We start from the raw sequence: 16302 nt of genomic DNA, 5'->3' as shown, positions 1-16302 counted from the left end.
GATGAGAGTGAGGGAAAAGCTTGGACAGAGAGAGAGAGAGGGGGGGGGGGTTGATGAGAGTGAGGGAAAAGCTGAGGGAGATGGGGGGGGGGGGGTAGTTGATGAGAGTGAGGGGAAATCTTGGACAGAGAGAGGAAAAGAGGGAGGGAGAATGTGAGGTGTCAGTTCATGTTGTAATGATGGGCGCTGACACACTCCATCTCCCCCTGTCATTATTGTCATTATACCGTGTGTTTGAGGGAGGTTTCTGCTCTACAGTCCCCTGCAGATGTCACACAGAGGACACAAACGAACCTCCAACCTCTGTATCGTGCACTGGACAGTGGACACACAATTCTGCTGTAGGTATTTACTGTACATCTATGTTACGCGGCACAGAAGATACATTTCACGGTTCCAGCATCCCGCCGTCCACAACCGTTGCCATGGGATTGTTGGCTGTCGTGTTACGTGGTCTTTCCAAGTGGCTTCTGTTAGCACGACTGGTTCCTGCTAATTGCTATAATTACAGTGATCATTATAAAGATAGGATTGATGTACTGTAGATGGAATGTGATCTGTTAATCATTCTCTTGTCGTGCGAGAGGGGTTCCATCATTTGTAGTTCATACTGCGTGAATGTCGCCAGGCACCCGGTCACTCGGTACACACTGTTGGTACATACTCTGTACAGGCTGTGGTCGAGTGTAATTTGCCTATCCTCAAGCTCCGCCCTCTCTCAGCTTGATGGAGGAAAAAACAATCCTTGTGATAGGAGGGTTAAGAAAAAAAACGTGTTTGATTGGAGGTTCAAGAAAAAGAGGGTGGAGCAGAGATAAGGGCATATGGCTACAAGATACATAGTTGGACCTCTGATGTTGCACCACCTCATGTCCGCCCCCTGCTGTTCAGCTGCGTCCCTGGCAGCCATTAACTAATGCCGGCTGACAGACGGCAGTCAGGCAATAGCCTCCAGCTGCAGCACCGGAGCGATCCCCTCACTAGACGCTGTGGCAGCCACAGAGAGCGTGCGCTGATTGGCGAAAAGTACGGACGTTTCTCTTAAGGGTTAGGTTTAGGCCCTCATCTAAGAGAGGTTAAGGTTAGAGTGACAGTCAGGGCTGGTAATCCTTCCTGTAACAAAGCAACATAGGCCCTCAACCATAGAGGTTATGGTTAGGGTTGGGGAAGTATTTTATTGTATTGTACCATTCTGCAATCTGTTAATAAAGTTTTCAATCAATCAATTCCTGGCCGCGACCCTCTCTCCAACCGCACGTCTCAACCGAGCTTGGTCAAGGGGGAGGGGCTAGGCCCAATGTGGAGTGACGTCCCCTCTCCACCAATCAGCGCGCGCTCTCTGTGGTAGAGAAACTTCCGTACTCTCCGCCAATCAGTGCTAACTTCCGTACTCTCCGCCAATCAGCGCACGCTCTCTGTGGCTGCCACAGCGTCTAGTCAGTGAGGGGATCGCTCCGGTGCTGCAGCTGGATGCTACTCCAGTCAGGAGCTCTGGGTGACACATGGCACTCCACTCATCCCTTTTGGCCTGAGGGATGTGGTCATCGCGTCCTCTATAGGTCACCCATGGATACAAGAGGCAAACAAACACTCACACACACGTTTAGACTTCTGTAGTGGCAATAGGCACTAGAATGGTAGACAATCTAGGATTTACCAAGGTAGTTTTTCCTTAATTCAGTATTTTATATATAATATATGATCAATAGAAAATTATTAAATTGACGACAATTATGTTATCAAGTGTGTTTGAGTACGGTACATGAGGGTGACATTTGAAATATCCCAGTTGGTCCATAGAACGTTATTAATTTGAATACGTCATCACTTGGATGAGTTGAATGATTAAATAGCACTCAAGCGTTAATGAAGAGGTTATTGATATTGATACATAATGATCATCTTTCCTTTGAATATTTTTAGGGAAATCATCAACGCAATGCATTGATGTATAGATTGACAGAGAAAGACTTCATGTAAACCTTTCTGTATCCTGTGATATGGACCTCATCAGGTGCCTTGTTTTCAAGCCGCAAAAGGCTGGTAACATTTAGCTTAGGTGTTGTCATGTGTTGCTAAAGATGTTACCTTTTTAGGTGCAGGAAAAAAAAGTGGTTTACATGTTCATAGGCTAGGATTATTATAAGAAGTCAACCCGTGAATAAAGGTGGGCTTTTAACTGTTACGTACGTTTTTACAGTCAGGAGAAAAGTGTGATTCAAGGGACATGTGCACAATCTCAAGCCCTGCCCTCTTTTGATCCTCCAATCACAAGTTGTGATTAGAGGAGCAAGAGAAGGGGGCGGTGGAAGCAGACGTTGTGGTTGGAGGATCCAACACGGCGGGGCTTGAGATAGGTCCATGGCAAAGGAGTGTGGCTATTTAGCGTTAGTAGCTAGATATAGGAAACCAGGAAAAACATTTTACCATCATGTGTATCATTATTATTATTGCTGTCAGAGAACTTAAAGAGAAAAGGGACACAAATGAAATGTTGGGGTTGAGGTGGAAATCAGGGTTAAGTTCAATTTAACATTCAATTCCATTTGTGAAGTGGATTTTCTTTCAAATTAAAATACTGAACCTTGAAATGGTTGTATTATCCAACCTACAGACAATGGATGTTTCATCATCAGCATGTCCACAGCAATAAGTCTATATATTCTGAATTGGTTTAATTGAAAAGCGAGTTGATCCCAACCCTGGTAGAAATATTGAAAGTACAAGTAAAGGACACCGTCTGGTGTACAGGTGATGGATCAGACTAGCCGGATGAATATTAACATGTTATTTGCATGATTCCACGTGCATACATTATTTCATGTGTGATTTTCATTACATCACATTGCCATGTGATGTCGTGAAAACATTATGGTACATATTATTACACATCTTTCATTTTTTTGTACATGTTTAGGTTATTTTATTTATTTTCAAGAGGTTTCAATAATTGTCTTCTTTAAAAAATATATATATTTTATTATCTTTTCCCCCCTTCTTTTTCCGTTTTTTCTCCCATCCCAATGTTAGTCGTTATGCCAATTCCCAATTCCCTTCCTGGTTGTTGCACACTCTAGCCCCTACCGTCGGTCTGGGAGGGCAGAGACTATCACATGCTTCCTCCGACACATGTGTAGCCAGCCCACCGCTTCTTTTCACCTGGCAGCGCGGACTCACTGGGAGAGTGTAACGTGTGGAAGGTCACACTACCTCTCCCAGATCCTTCCCTTGCTGTGCAGGCGCCCCGACCGAACTGTAGGAGTCGCTGTTTTACAACGACCAGGACCCACCCACGCCGGCTTCCCACCCGCTAACACTGCCAATTGTGTTAGTATGGACGGTCGGCCAAGCCGGAGGCACCACAGCCGTATTCGTTCCCACTGGCTATGTGGTGGTAGACAGACGCTTAGTCCGCTGCGCTACCTGGCCGCCCAATAATTTTCTTCTTTTTATTTGACATTATACTGTAAAAAAAAAATCCTTTGGGCTTTTGAGTGTAATGTACTTTTTATGTTTCACTGGCCTGATGCTATTTAATTATCATTATTATCATTTAATACATCCTCTTTACTGAATAGGCTTGTTTTCTTTTTCTTTATTTAAATTTGTAGCTACTACTAGAAACCTCCAAACAGGCTTCCCGAACACTAAAATATGTGTTCACGTTTATGGAGTTTTAAACGTGTGTAATTATTAGTTACATTTCTTTTAAACCCCCATTTGCATGACTGGTTCCAATTTTTATATGCATCATGAATTTGTAAATAAGCTCAAGAATTGACTAATCTACAGCAATCAGCTGTTCACAACTTAATTATTTCATTAATATACATTTTCTGTGGGTTCATTTTTAATGTACAGCAGGGGTCTCAAACTCGCGGCCCGCGGGCCAATTGTGGCCCGCTGGATGATATTTTGCGGCCCCCCAGATGATTTCCACAAAAAATAAAAAATATTTCCCAAAAAAAGATTTTATTTTTTATTTATTTTTGCACTCGTCATCACAACACTGGCATTTAAAGGGTACAAATAAAACAATTCCTGCACCAGAATGCAGGAAATGAAGTCTTTGTAACACAAAATCTCCTGGTGGGGGACCCCCCGCTTAAAAAGTGGCCTGACTGGGGCTATATTTCGCACTATATTTCCTGGGCTGAATGATTTCCCCAGTCTGGCCCTGGTTAAAAGCCTCCAATGCTTATTAGTGTGTGTGCGTTTGAACGTTTGCATGTTGCAACCATACATTTCCATAAAAAATTTAAAAATACTTGAACCCCTTTTTGTGTGGAATATTTGATGCGGCCCAGCCTCACCCAGACTCTACCTCCAGCGGCCCCCAGGTAAATTGAGTTTGAGACCCCTGATGTACAGTAAAGATGTCTTTTTACATACTGTTTGACGTGTAAAGGTTTAAGTAGCAGTTATTTTCCAGAAACCTGTTGAATTGTGTCGGTATCAGACAAGTGCATGGAGAAACATTTTATTTGATGCTGGAGTTTCCCAGAAGAGCCTCAATGTCAAACACATGAAAAGACACAATTTGACATAGGAATTGTAATGCCTCAAATAAACAGGCTTCAACAAAGATGTCAGTTGCTTGAACAGATTTTTCAACATGTACAATGATTACACAGAGTGTCGAGGATGCCACATATTGATGTATTGTAAATGAACGCTACCATACTTGATGGAAATAACGGTTCCAATGTCCTTTGCCTTTTAAAATACAAATCCGAAAATGGATTAAACCAATTAAAGCTACAGCTATGATCTTTTCCACATGTGTACACATGCCTTCCGTGTTGACATATCTCAGCAAATACATCATGTTTTATTCAAGTTGTATCTCACTATGGCATCTGATTCTTCACAAAATGTATACATACATTTTTTTTTACTTTATTTTCAAATTTGAAAGAAAAATGGGAAAAACCCTTTTCTTTTCTTGATGCCTCATGTGCATGGATCTACTATACAGCCAACATGACAAAAATTGGCATCTCCTTTTTAAAGCGTAATTCCCTTATTTTTTTTTTTAAATCTTTTATATACAAGTTGTCGAAGAACCATGTTAAACTGAAATGCATATTTTAGTTATCTGGTAATAACCACGTAAACATCAGTCAAATCTACTGTAAATAAATATTCATGAGGGCAAGCACAACATGTTTCAGACTTTTAGTAACAGGGTGTTGTTGATTTTAGGGAATTATTGACTTTTTCTCTGCTCCTGGAAAACATCGCTGTCACTGAATTTTGCTGCCATCTTTAAATCAGTATTACAATTAAGTCCCGCCCCCAAACAGCCGCTTTCATCTGGAAAAGACCAAGATCACAAACGTGAAACACAATGCCATATTATTTCATGATGACTTCAAAGGAAAGGCTAATTCCTATTTAATATAATATTCAGATGGTTCCTGAATCTGAGAGCAGATTTTAAGAACCATTTAAAACTGAAATGCATAGTTTGGTTCTCTGGTAATCACCGGAGATGAATCACTGCACAAACAACAAAAAGTAGCCACCGCTAAATACAAAGCAAAGGAGTCATACCGGCGAGCACCGTCGACCTGTTGCATAATTCTTGGAAAAGTTCCCTAAAATCAACAACACCCTGTTACTAAAAGTCTGAAACATGTTGTGCTTGCCCTCATGAATATAATTATTTACAGTAGATTTTACTGATGTTTATGTGGTTATTACCAGATAACCAAAATATGCATGGTTCTTCGGCAACTCTTATACAGTGATGCCACAGATTACTTGCAAAAATAATCTGATTACTGATTACTCCTTTAAAAAGTAATCTAGTTACTTTACTGATTACTTGATTAACTTAGTTACTTTGAAAGTAACTAGGTTACGAAGTCGTCATCGTCCCCCCTGCTGCTGCCACAACATAAGAATAACAACCGTTTTTTTCTCTCTCTCTACCAAATCCATTCCGAGACCGAACTCAGTGTGTACTCCGCAAGTCGTGCGTAACATGAATCTCTCTCTCTCTCGCTCACTCTCACTCTCTTAAGTAGCCAAATTACACTATAAAACGAACTGGATAGTTGATTTAACTTCATGCTGAAGCCATTCTAAAATCAGCTACGTAAACATGACAACCCCTGGCTCTCTTATCATCAGCATTATGAGATAGTAACTAAATAGTAACGCAGCCACTTGGAAAAGTAACTGTAATCAGATTACTGTCTTGTAAAAAGTAAGTAAATTAGATTACTATTTACTGAAAAAGTAATCAGATTAGAGTAACTTGTTACTGGCATCACTGCTCTTATATATATATATATATATAAAAATGCCAATGTTTTCTCTCACATTCTGCCTCACCTGAAATCACCCCTGCTAAGAGGAAGTAAACAGCATATTATGGTAGGATGGTTTGCCACCTCGCCTTCGCCAATCAATACACATCATAACAGACAGGTCTGTGGCAAGTTCCCAGAAAGTCCTGCCGTGCCGATGTCACCTTCCATATATAATCTGTTCACCTTCCATCACAGAGGAAGTGGCCTTTGAACGTCTCTTTCAAAGCGTTTTCAAGGCCTGGTGGCAACACGGCGTGTAAAAGGAACAAAGAAACGGCTGAGCATAGCGGAACGTCCCTTCTGAGGCGAGAGAGAGGCATAGAAGAACACTGTTCAGTCTCATAACTTACTGAAACGTTTACCATCATGTCACTTCAATTCTTCAAAACATTTTTGAGGGAAGGAAAGTACTGAGATTGAAGTCAGTGGACGCTAGGTGGCGCTATACTCCTTCCCCACCCCTCTACCTCCCCCGACACCCACACTGCACTCTTACTTAGTACTGACGTAGGATAGTCCTGTATATTTCACAGCTGTAGTGATTCTAGAGGAAGGTGCTGAGGGTGTTGTCGACGGAGGCCAGGTGGAGGTACTCGGGCTGGTCGTCCACCGCCTCCTTGTCCTTGGCGTCCGCTTTCCTCTGCCTCATGGAGAGCGTCTTCCTCTTCCTCCTCTGCATGGAGTCGAAGGAGCGTCGCTCCAGACACTCCAGGATCATCTTGGCGAACTCCTGCTGCAGCCGGTGGAAGTTTTCTCTGAGGAGGGAGGAGGAGAGGCAGGGATGGACGGAAAGGAAACTCTTTATTCATCAAGTACATTTACCAGGAACGTATCCTCAGCATTTAACCCATCCCAACTATTTAGGAGCAGTGGTGAGCAGCCGCAGTCCAGTGACCAACTCCAGTTCTAATGCCAGGGCCGTAGTCAAGGGCAACGGCAGGAGCCTGTACCCAGCATGCATGTATTTTATGGCGTGGGAGGAAACCCACACGGGGAGAACATGCAAACTCCACGAAGAAAGGCCGCCCGCGGGGGTTCGACCCCGGGACCACCTTTCTGTGAGGCAGTAGTGCTAACCACTGCTCTTAATGGGAATTGTATTGTCCTTCAATAGGGTCGTATCTTGGTGAAAATATATTGTGGACAATTCTGGTAAATCCTAACGGCAATGTCTCGTAAAGATTTTATCTGAAATATTTGGCGAATTGCTTAGCACTTTGTTTACATTTTGAATTGAGAGTGAATTGATCCCTGCCCTGGATTTCGCTACAATGACAATACGTATAATCTTTTGATGAGATAGGATTCTGGAGAACACCCTTGGACAGAATGTATGGTTAGAAAGTGCAGGGTGAGACGGGAGCCCAGGGCAGCTTGGAATACGTCTATAATCTACAAAATAAAAACCATCAAAGAAGAAGATTGACATTCAAGATTCAAGATCTATTGTCATGTGCACAGTTAAACAGACAGTTTGCCATACAATGAAAAACGTACTTTGCTAGTCCGCCCTTCACACAAAATCACACATCACACAATACTTAACTAGAATGAACATCTTAAATACAAGCAAATGCTAAAAATAAGGAGATCTTAAAAAGATATACAAGACACGAGTGAGTAACATTAAAAATGTTGCACGTTCCGTGCAGTGTAGGATCAGGTAGTGTTTACAAATATATGGAGGTGACAGTGGGTCACAGCAGCAGACATGAGGTGAGGGAGGAGCTAGAGAGTTGAGAGCTGTTTTTGGCAAGTGAAGGGTTAACTCACGCTGTCGGGGGAGTGGGGAGGTCATAGTATTTTCCTGTTTCTCCCGTCAACCAGTAGGTGGTTTCTGCGCCCTTACCCTAAATAACACACACACACACTTATCTTATTGCCATCATTTTGTAGTGTAAAAGTAATTTAATATGACTTAAGTTCAGAGTCTTGTGTATTATCTAGAGATACCGGTGTTGGATATCGGGCCAATACCAGGTTAAAACAGGGTATCAAGTTTCCCCCAATAGTAAAATCAAGAGCCACGAGTAACATGTCAATAATCAAAGCAAAGCCACTTGATTTTCTACATTTCTGTCACATAGAAGCATGTTTGATCTCTCTATTGGAGAAACATGTATTATATCTCAATTAGCTTTGTCCAATGACCCCAAACGAATGGCTTAAATCTATACTGTTCATAAAAGTAATTGATTGGGTCAGTACTGGACCGATAATAGTTTTGGTAACGGCAGTAGTGTCTGTGCGTCTACCGGTATTCAAAGTACAGCAGTATTATAGTATTATATATTAAATAATATCTCAGCCAGCTGACGTACGGTGTGCAGTTTAGTACTACTTCAGTACAGAGTTTATAGTATGTCGTCGTGTACATGCTGTACTGTACCTTCAGGTAGGTTTCTCCTCTCATCTCGTACTCAAACCTGCAGTCTGTCCTTTGTAGGATGTTGATGGTAGGCTGGCTGACATGTATCCTCAGTGCTGGGATGACACAGTGAAAGTACAACTTTAAAACATCTGTTTTTATCTTTTAACCCAAGTCCAGATTCTTATCTATTTGGTTTAAGTAAGTCACTAATTACTTGGAGATTGTGTGCATGTGCTTCAAACCATGCTGGTAAGCAACTTCAAAGTCAAAATATGACCACCGGTCATCTCATGTACTACGGTATTTGAAGTTGTGTTTTTGTACGTTGTGCTTACGGTGTCCTGTAGATTCCATGCGAGAGGCTGTGTTGACGGTGTCTCCAAACAAGCAGTATCTGGGCATCTTTATCCCTACCACCCCCGCTGCACAGGGACCTACATACACACACACAAACAGGCACGTACACACACACAATCAGTCGGGTTTGCAGTGTAATTGCTTACAAGAGGACAGTCAATAAGAGGACAGATAAGAGGCAGGCAGGGTAGAGTGAGATAGTAAAGTAAGGCAGCATGACTATTGACTACACAATCCATAAAAAGGAAGACTGTATAAAGAAGAGTCAGCCATGATCGTCTCCTCATCTTATCTGTTAGGTACCAGTACTCTGCTTTGGACTGGTTTAACTAACAAGATATGTTAGTTAAACCAGTCCAAAGAAGAGTACTGGTACCTAACAAGATATAGTTAAACCAGTCCAAAGAAGAGTATTGGTACCTAACAAGACCTGTTAGTTAAACCAGTCCAAAGAAGAGTACTGGTACGTCACAATATCTTTTTATCCAAAGCGCTTTACAATTCTGTTCCTCGCATTCACCCATTCATTCACGCATTCATGGCGGAGGCAACCATGCAAGGTGCCAACCTGCTCATCGGGTGTAATTAGGGGTTAAGTGTCTTGCTCAAGGACACTTCGACACGCTGCCCGGGAGAAACAGGAATCGAACTGGGAACCTTCCGATTACCAGACGACTGCTCTACCTCCTGAGCCAATGTTGACCCCGGGGTGAGTTACATATCCGAATTAGCACATGTTCTCATCACAACAGAACAATAGGATTAAATCGAAAGCATGATCAGCAGAGACAAAAGATAAGAGAGAGATGAGAGAAAAGTGTTATTATCCTGGGGGAATACAATGATTGTCCACAGTCGCTACACAGCAATGGTTGGGAGAGAATGTACAAAAGACAGAAATCTATCTAAATCTAATATAAATTCTCTGCAAATTTTATGCCTGTCTATAATTATGTCAAAATCTATTTTGTGTCTACATCACTGCCGTGAAGCACTCTGGGCTGCAGTTCTTGTATGAAAGGTGCTACAGCTTTGATAACTTTTATAACCCTGTTTCTTAAGGAAGCAAAGATTTGTTGATAGTTTGGTCTTCAGATATGTTCTCAGGGCATTGTCTCGTTCCTTCATGAGTTTCATTATATTACCATCAATCCAGGGGAGAGTCTGAACTTATTTCACTTTACTTTTGTTTTTGTGTTTTTTTTTATCCGATGATTTAATGAGTTGAGGCCCCGTATAGGCCCATCTGGGTCTCTTGCCTCTACTCAGCACCTTTTATATACACTTTCTGTCATGGTCAATGTTTCGATTTCTTACTGTTTTGCTGAAATGGTGCGAAATAAATAATAATAAAAGAAAATCGGATCCAACAACAAAGACCTTCTCAGATGGGTGTTTCCTACGACAACATCAAATCAAGTGGGGGGTCCAAAGGTTAGCTTGTGTAACCAAGTGGTTTGAACCTGGGACCATAGAACCTGGGACCATAAAAAGTAGACCACAGATTCTACCCCTTGCGCCCTGAGTGCGCTTGTACCTGAGTGCACACCGATGCGTATCCAGACAGGTATGCCGGGCAGGTGTCTCAGCTGGAAGGTGCCCATGAATGCCAGGATGTCCAGGGCCATGCGGCAGATATCCACCGCGTGCCTGTTCCCGTTCCTCCTCGGCAGACCAGACGCCACCATGTACGCGTCGCCTATCGTCTCCACCTGGAGATGGAGGGAGGGAGTAGAAGAGAGGGGAAAAGAACGATGTCTTTTTTTATGCGGTCTAGCCCAGTGCTTCTAAACCTTTTTTCACGTTGAGTACACATGCCACAGACGTGTCTCCCAGGGACCCACATCTGAGAAGATTTCTATTGTTAGATATAGGAATTACCGTAAGTGAAGTCCACTACTGTGGCTGAGCATAACATTGGAGAAAGTGAAACTGAAATTAAACTATTCCCCATTTTTCTGGGGACCACCTGAAACCTCAAGGGACCCCTGGGGGTCCCCAGACCCCACGTTGAGAATCACTCATCTAGCCGCCTGTGCCTATTCATGGGCGTACTTGAAAGTTGGAACTCTGTTTCTTCTAGGGGTAGTCACAGTGAGATACTGTATTGGGAGAGGGGGCATTTAAAACACTTCTAAACAGTATAATAGTATCAAATCTAAAAATGCCTAATTCTATTCGGATGAGAGTTCTCCCCATAATATGTACATCTATTTGGGGTCCTTGCTATTAAACAGTGTTGAAGTGCCACGAAGTGACCCTTTTTATTATGACATCCTGTTCTCCCTGTCACTTGTAAGATATAAAGGATTAAGCATATGGTTATTATATATCTGTTTTAAATCTAAGCATATGTTTATTATATATATATCTGTTTTAAATCTAAGCATATGTTACTGTATGTGTCTATATGTGATATGTATACTGGGCTGGGCTGCACAGTCAGAATGAAAAGAGAAGAAGCCTCCTGTCTTACTGTTAGTGGAGCCAGGAATGTGGCCCTGGAGACGGCTCCGACCAGAGGAGCGAATGCTGCCTGCAGAGTTAACCCTTGCAGTTAGGAGGCAGAGAGCTACACTTTAAAAACTACATGTATGATGTGTAAACATATCAATCAGTGTTTAAGTATATGAGTATTGAATTGTACATGTATATATATATATCTGTATATATATATATATAGGCGTACAGACTATTACAATTGAAAGGCCGGGACGCGTCTATATTTATCACAGCCGAAGAGTGCGTCGTGTTTCTCTGATTGGCCATGACGCCCATGTGACCGCGGCAGCGCGAGAGATCGGCAGTGCGGAAATAGGCTGCATCCTCCACGTCAAGAAAGACAGACAGGCATTCTCTGTGACAAACCCTAACCTTAACAATAGGTTATAACTATAACCATGTTCTGTTAGTAGTGGTGACGCTCGGCGTCACTCATGCACTATCCTCGCATATGTGCACGCGCACTGAATAAAATTCCACAATGTACCTTTATCCCAGTATTCATCTGACCACACCCCTCGTTAGCTTACCTTCATAAGCAGGTGTGTGGTCACCTGCTCTCCTCCTTCCCAAGCTTTCACCACAAGGTGAGGTCAAGGGCTGCAGCGGCGTCGGACGGCGAGCGTCACCACTACTAACAGAACATGGTTATAGTTATAACCTATTGTTCTGTATCGTAGTGGATCCGCTCGGCGTCACTCATGCACAAGGGAGGCCGAGCGGAGCCACCGGCCGACAAATACACCCCGCTGAAGGCCCCCCACAACCATCAGAACAGGGAGGGCCGAGCCCCCCCGACCCCCCCTAATGGAGGGCACCCCCCCTATTGGAGGTTTCCCGGGAGGGCGACGGACCCGACCGTGCGAAGAGGCACTCAAGCAACTCAACGCACAGGGTGAGCAGACCGTGGCCTGACCCCACGACTGCACACACGCACAACCCGCATGCCACCCGGGAACGAACGGAGGGAACAACCTCGTTACTGCCCCCAGAATCACGGGGTCAAGGGCAAACCCAACCCTGTGGCAAGGCCGTAGCAGCGGAGCGCGAAGGAAGGCCCAGACCCACCAAAGGGACTGGACCCCCTGGAACGGGGGCCCGGAGAGGTCCATGATGCCAGCATCAAGACCCCACCAGGTGGGCACTTAGTGACCCCGCCCCCCACATCGCCAGCGTATTCGGACAAAGGCCCCTTAGCCGAGCGGGCCCTGTCCCCCCAATAGTACACCGCCTGGCACACTGACCCTGCAGAACAGGCAGTCAGCATGGCCGTAAGCACACAAAAAAGGTTAACCAACGGAAGCAGGCAGCGCACCGGGGAAAAACCAGGCAACAGGCTGTTAACCCGAGCCTGGAGACTGCGGACGAGACAGGCGCCAGAGGGGACAGCTGAACACAGCCGCACCGGCGGAAGGGGCGTATGCTGGCGTTGTTGCATGACCAAGCCTCCATTTAAAAAAAACCCACCCAGAGGGGTTGAGGCAGAGAAGGCTGACACGATTGGCAGACGTCATGAACGTGCAGGGGCACCCTCAACCGGGTAACCCGGGAGTTGACACTGCTCCAACACACCAGGGAATCAACCACCTTGGTGTTACCCAATGCGGTGGTTGTTCCTATAACCCCTCAAGAAAAAAACTCAAACACACCTGCGGGTATACACCGGCTATACCGCAGTACAAGTGTTTCAGTTTTCAAAAAAGGGTTAACCCAGGCCTACGGGTCGACGAAACATTACTTCGGACCGGGCCCGGCGATACGGGAAGCACAGGATCACCAGAGGAGGTCAAAGACCACCCCAACAGGCCCCTCTTTGCCATGCGTGAGAGAGGAGTGAAAATAATGGAGAACCAGCCCCAAGCACACCGTACTTGGTTTTCCCAGGCGGTCTCCCAACCAAGTACTAACCAGGACCAACCTGCGTAGCGGCCGAGATCTGACGAGATCGAGCGTGTACAGGTTGGCATGGCCGTAAGCCATTACAACAGTGCAGAGTACAAAATGTACCAAACCAGGGTCTCCATAGCGCTTAACCCTGTGACACCCGGACCGACCTGGCATTTTCCCCCTGAAAAAGCCCAAGTCCCTCAGGGTACCAGAACAGCAGATCTGCATCCCAACGGGTTTAACTGATCCGGACCAGCGTGACCAGAACCAGTCCCGTGCCCTAACCACGCCGACATGCCTACTCCAGGAGAAGGGGCAGATATGCGTGTTGATCTTAAACATGAAAAGAAGGCGCCACCCAGACGTTCGGTGCGAACCGCGCCCGGTGGCCCACCCCCAGGGCGTGAGACCCCTCTACATATGTTCAGATCCATTCCGTCATCATCCCCCAGATATGAACGAGAATCCGTCGACAACCAAAACTGGTCGTCGGAAGAGGAAAAAACCTCCATCCCAGTTGCTTTATAAAAACGCCGTTTTAACCTCAAGCAACCAAGGCGTGCCAGTCAGTCGCCTGATTACAGAACACCCCGAGCTAGCACTATACGTGCGTCGGGACACGACCACATCAATGAACAGGCTATTTAGACCTGTCATTGAATCCCCAAGGCGCCCAGGGGAACGACAAGAGGGGTGTGATGCTCCCTAACTCCAACTCTTCTCAATAGAAAAGAAGGAAGCACCAACAGTATGTATCCCAGTCTACACAGCCGGGGGTAAAAAAAATTCACATTTTTACATCCCACCACCCTCCCATAGGGAGGAGACGGAAATCCCCAGAGAGACTTCCCACGCGAGCTGTACAGATTGAAAAGAATATATTGCACCTTGAGCCATGTAAAAATGTGGTTTTAGCGCTCTCCGGGGAGGAGGCACTGAACCCATACACACTCAATAATCGAATTGAATCGAATACACACACAATAGAGTAGGACTCCTTCTTGAGGTTCCACTCACCTTGACAATCTGAGGAGGAGGCTCTGTACTCTGAGGAGGCTCCCTCACATGGAAGGAGAGTCCCAACTCACAGAAGGCCCGAATAGGAGCTTTGTGAGGAGGAGCCCTGACCACCCCCCCGAAACAGATCCATCATATGGACCTGAACAGCACACGGAAGTCCTACCAACAGAGACGCGCACAGTGACGTACTCTATGGCGGGGGAATTCCTGCAGTGTACACGCCCAATATTCCAGGGCGTGGGACCAGGAAACTCCCTCCCCCCCCCCTCACCCTGTAACGTGCCGAACCGCAACGTGACAGGAACCTTGAAGGACAGGTGGGTTTACCCCTGACCAACAGAAAAAAGGGGGAGGAAAGGTTACCAGTTCACCCCTTTACGACCCCACACCCATGATACGATGTAATGACAAAAAGAGTATGACGCAGTCATAGTCAGCTCCATGAAGCGTCTAACAGCTTCACACAGCGCATGTGCCAACCTGCTATCTGATTTTTACTAAGGAAAAAACACAGAATAGAGAGGGCCCTCCAAGAGCCCCGGTACCAGACTTACACATGTGCTTCTGTGGCCAGCCCAACCCAGTTGTAGGTCACACGACACACACAACCCATTATCACCTACAAAAAATGGCAAAAACACTCTACAGAGGAACGCCGTTTTTCATAATGAGAGAATACACAATTCTCGATTAGTATCGGCCACAGGCCTTGCTAAGCACACACGAAAAAGTTACCAAACAATCTTTTCTTTAGGAAAATAAAGTTTCTCAAGCGGTTAGCACAACCCCAACAACTAAGCCAAGGGTTACATCGTATCCCTACCACACAGTGACACAATATAGTGTAACAACATGTCTGAAAGGAGGATGAAGAAGTCCCCAGGGAACCGGGGGGAAACACAACCCTCCTACTTTACCCTTAATACGGCCAGTTAAACAGGTAAACCTGTTAATATGTGAACACACTGTTCATTGTCATTACAGGCTGAGAAAAGAATCATTCTTTACTCATATGTCACTAAGCATAGCTGTAACTGAGGGGTACAATTCCCTGACTGTATTACTAGATATGATACTTACTACCACTACCTTTGTACTTAATATTCGGCCACCCAGTACTCGGCATAAATATATTATGATGAACACTGTCACGTAGATGAAACGGATCCAACACAAATGTACGAATTAGAAATAGGTCTTTATTTCTACACAGCGATGGTGTGTAGAGCAAGCACTTAATCAAATCAATCACATTTATGAATGGGAATTAGTATGCACTTTTATGGCAAGAGTATTCGTCGGTATATCAATAGAGAATGTCCAATCTCTGAAGGCGCAGGTGGTACATATACGACCTGGAATAGTTAAGGAATAACAGCAATGGTACTTCAATGATTATAGACTGGATACACTAGGGGGGGGTTAATCCGGTCGCTTGTAAGCCGACAGGAGTAGGAAGGGGGGGGGGTAGAATCCGGCTGCCTCATCCGGCCAAGGGTATCCCAGGTGAACCCACTGTAGTGCCGTTCAATGCGCCGGCGATCCTTGGACCACAGATGAAAGCAGGTGGACTCTTTGTGGGCCGGCGTCCTCCGGTCCACGGAGGAGAGACGTGAAGCGACCTCGTCTTGCAGAGCGTCTCCTCACCTTGCGTCCTCTCCAGGGGGGGGGGGTTCCAACACACAGCAGTGTCGGGGGTCTTTATCCATGGAATAATCAACGTATACAAAGCATAATCCGTGCCGGGGAAGGCGGGCTGTCGTCGGTAGAATAATCCGGTATACAGGTCCACTCGCTCGTCGGCTCTGGGGCTCCTCGGGTGCAGCTTCACGTGGGGTCAACCAC

General features: G+C 45.1%; 1 protein-coding gene across 1 annotated transcript in view; it reads right to left on the bottom strand.

Annotated features, from left to right (window-relative positions):
- Nucleotides 1-6864: 6864 nt before the first annotated feature.
- The window catches only part of gucy2cb (guanylate cyclase 2Cb), a gene marked incomplete at both ends in the record, with an annotated part of 151597 nt that continues 142159 nt past the window's right edge, over nucleotides 6865-16302 (bottom strand). The window contains 5 exons of the mRNA XM_084322976.1: nucleotides 6865-7075; nucleotides 8094-8170; nucleotides 8710-8804; nucleotides 9027-9125; nucleotides 10586-10760. Coding sequence (XP_084179102.1) covers nucleotides 6865-7075; nucleotides 8094-8170; nucleotides 8710-8804; nucleotides 9027-9125; nucleotides 10586-10760 — 657 coding nt within the window. The remainder of the gene's footprint in view (nucleotides 7076-8093; nucleotides 8171-8709; nucleotides 8805-9026; nucleotides 9126-10585; nucleotides 10761-16302) is intronic.

Source organism: Notolepis coatsorum, assembly GCF_963971535.1.
Source record: "Notolepis coatsorum genome assembly, chromosome: 10".
NCBI classification, from domain to species: domain Eukaryota; kingdom Metazoa; phylum Chordata; class Actinopteri; order Aulopiformes; family Paralepididae; genus Notolepis; species Notolepis coatsorum.
Note: the sequence above shows the minus strand (reverse complement) of the source record. Positions and strands in the feature narration are given on the sequence as shown.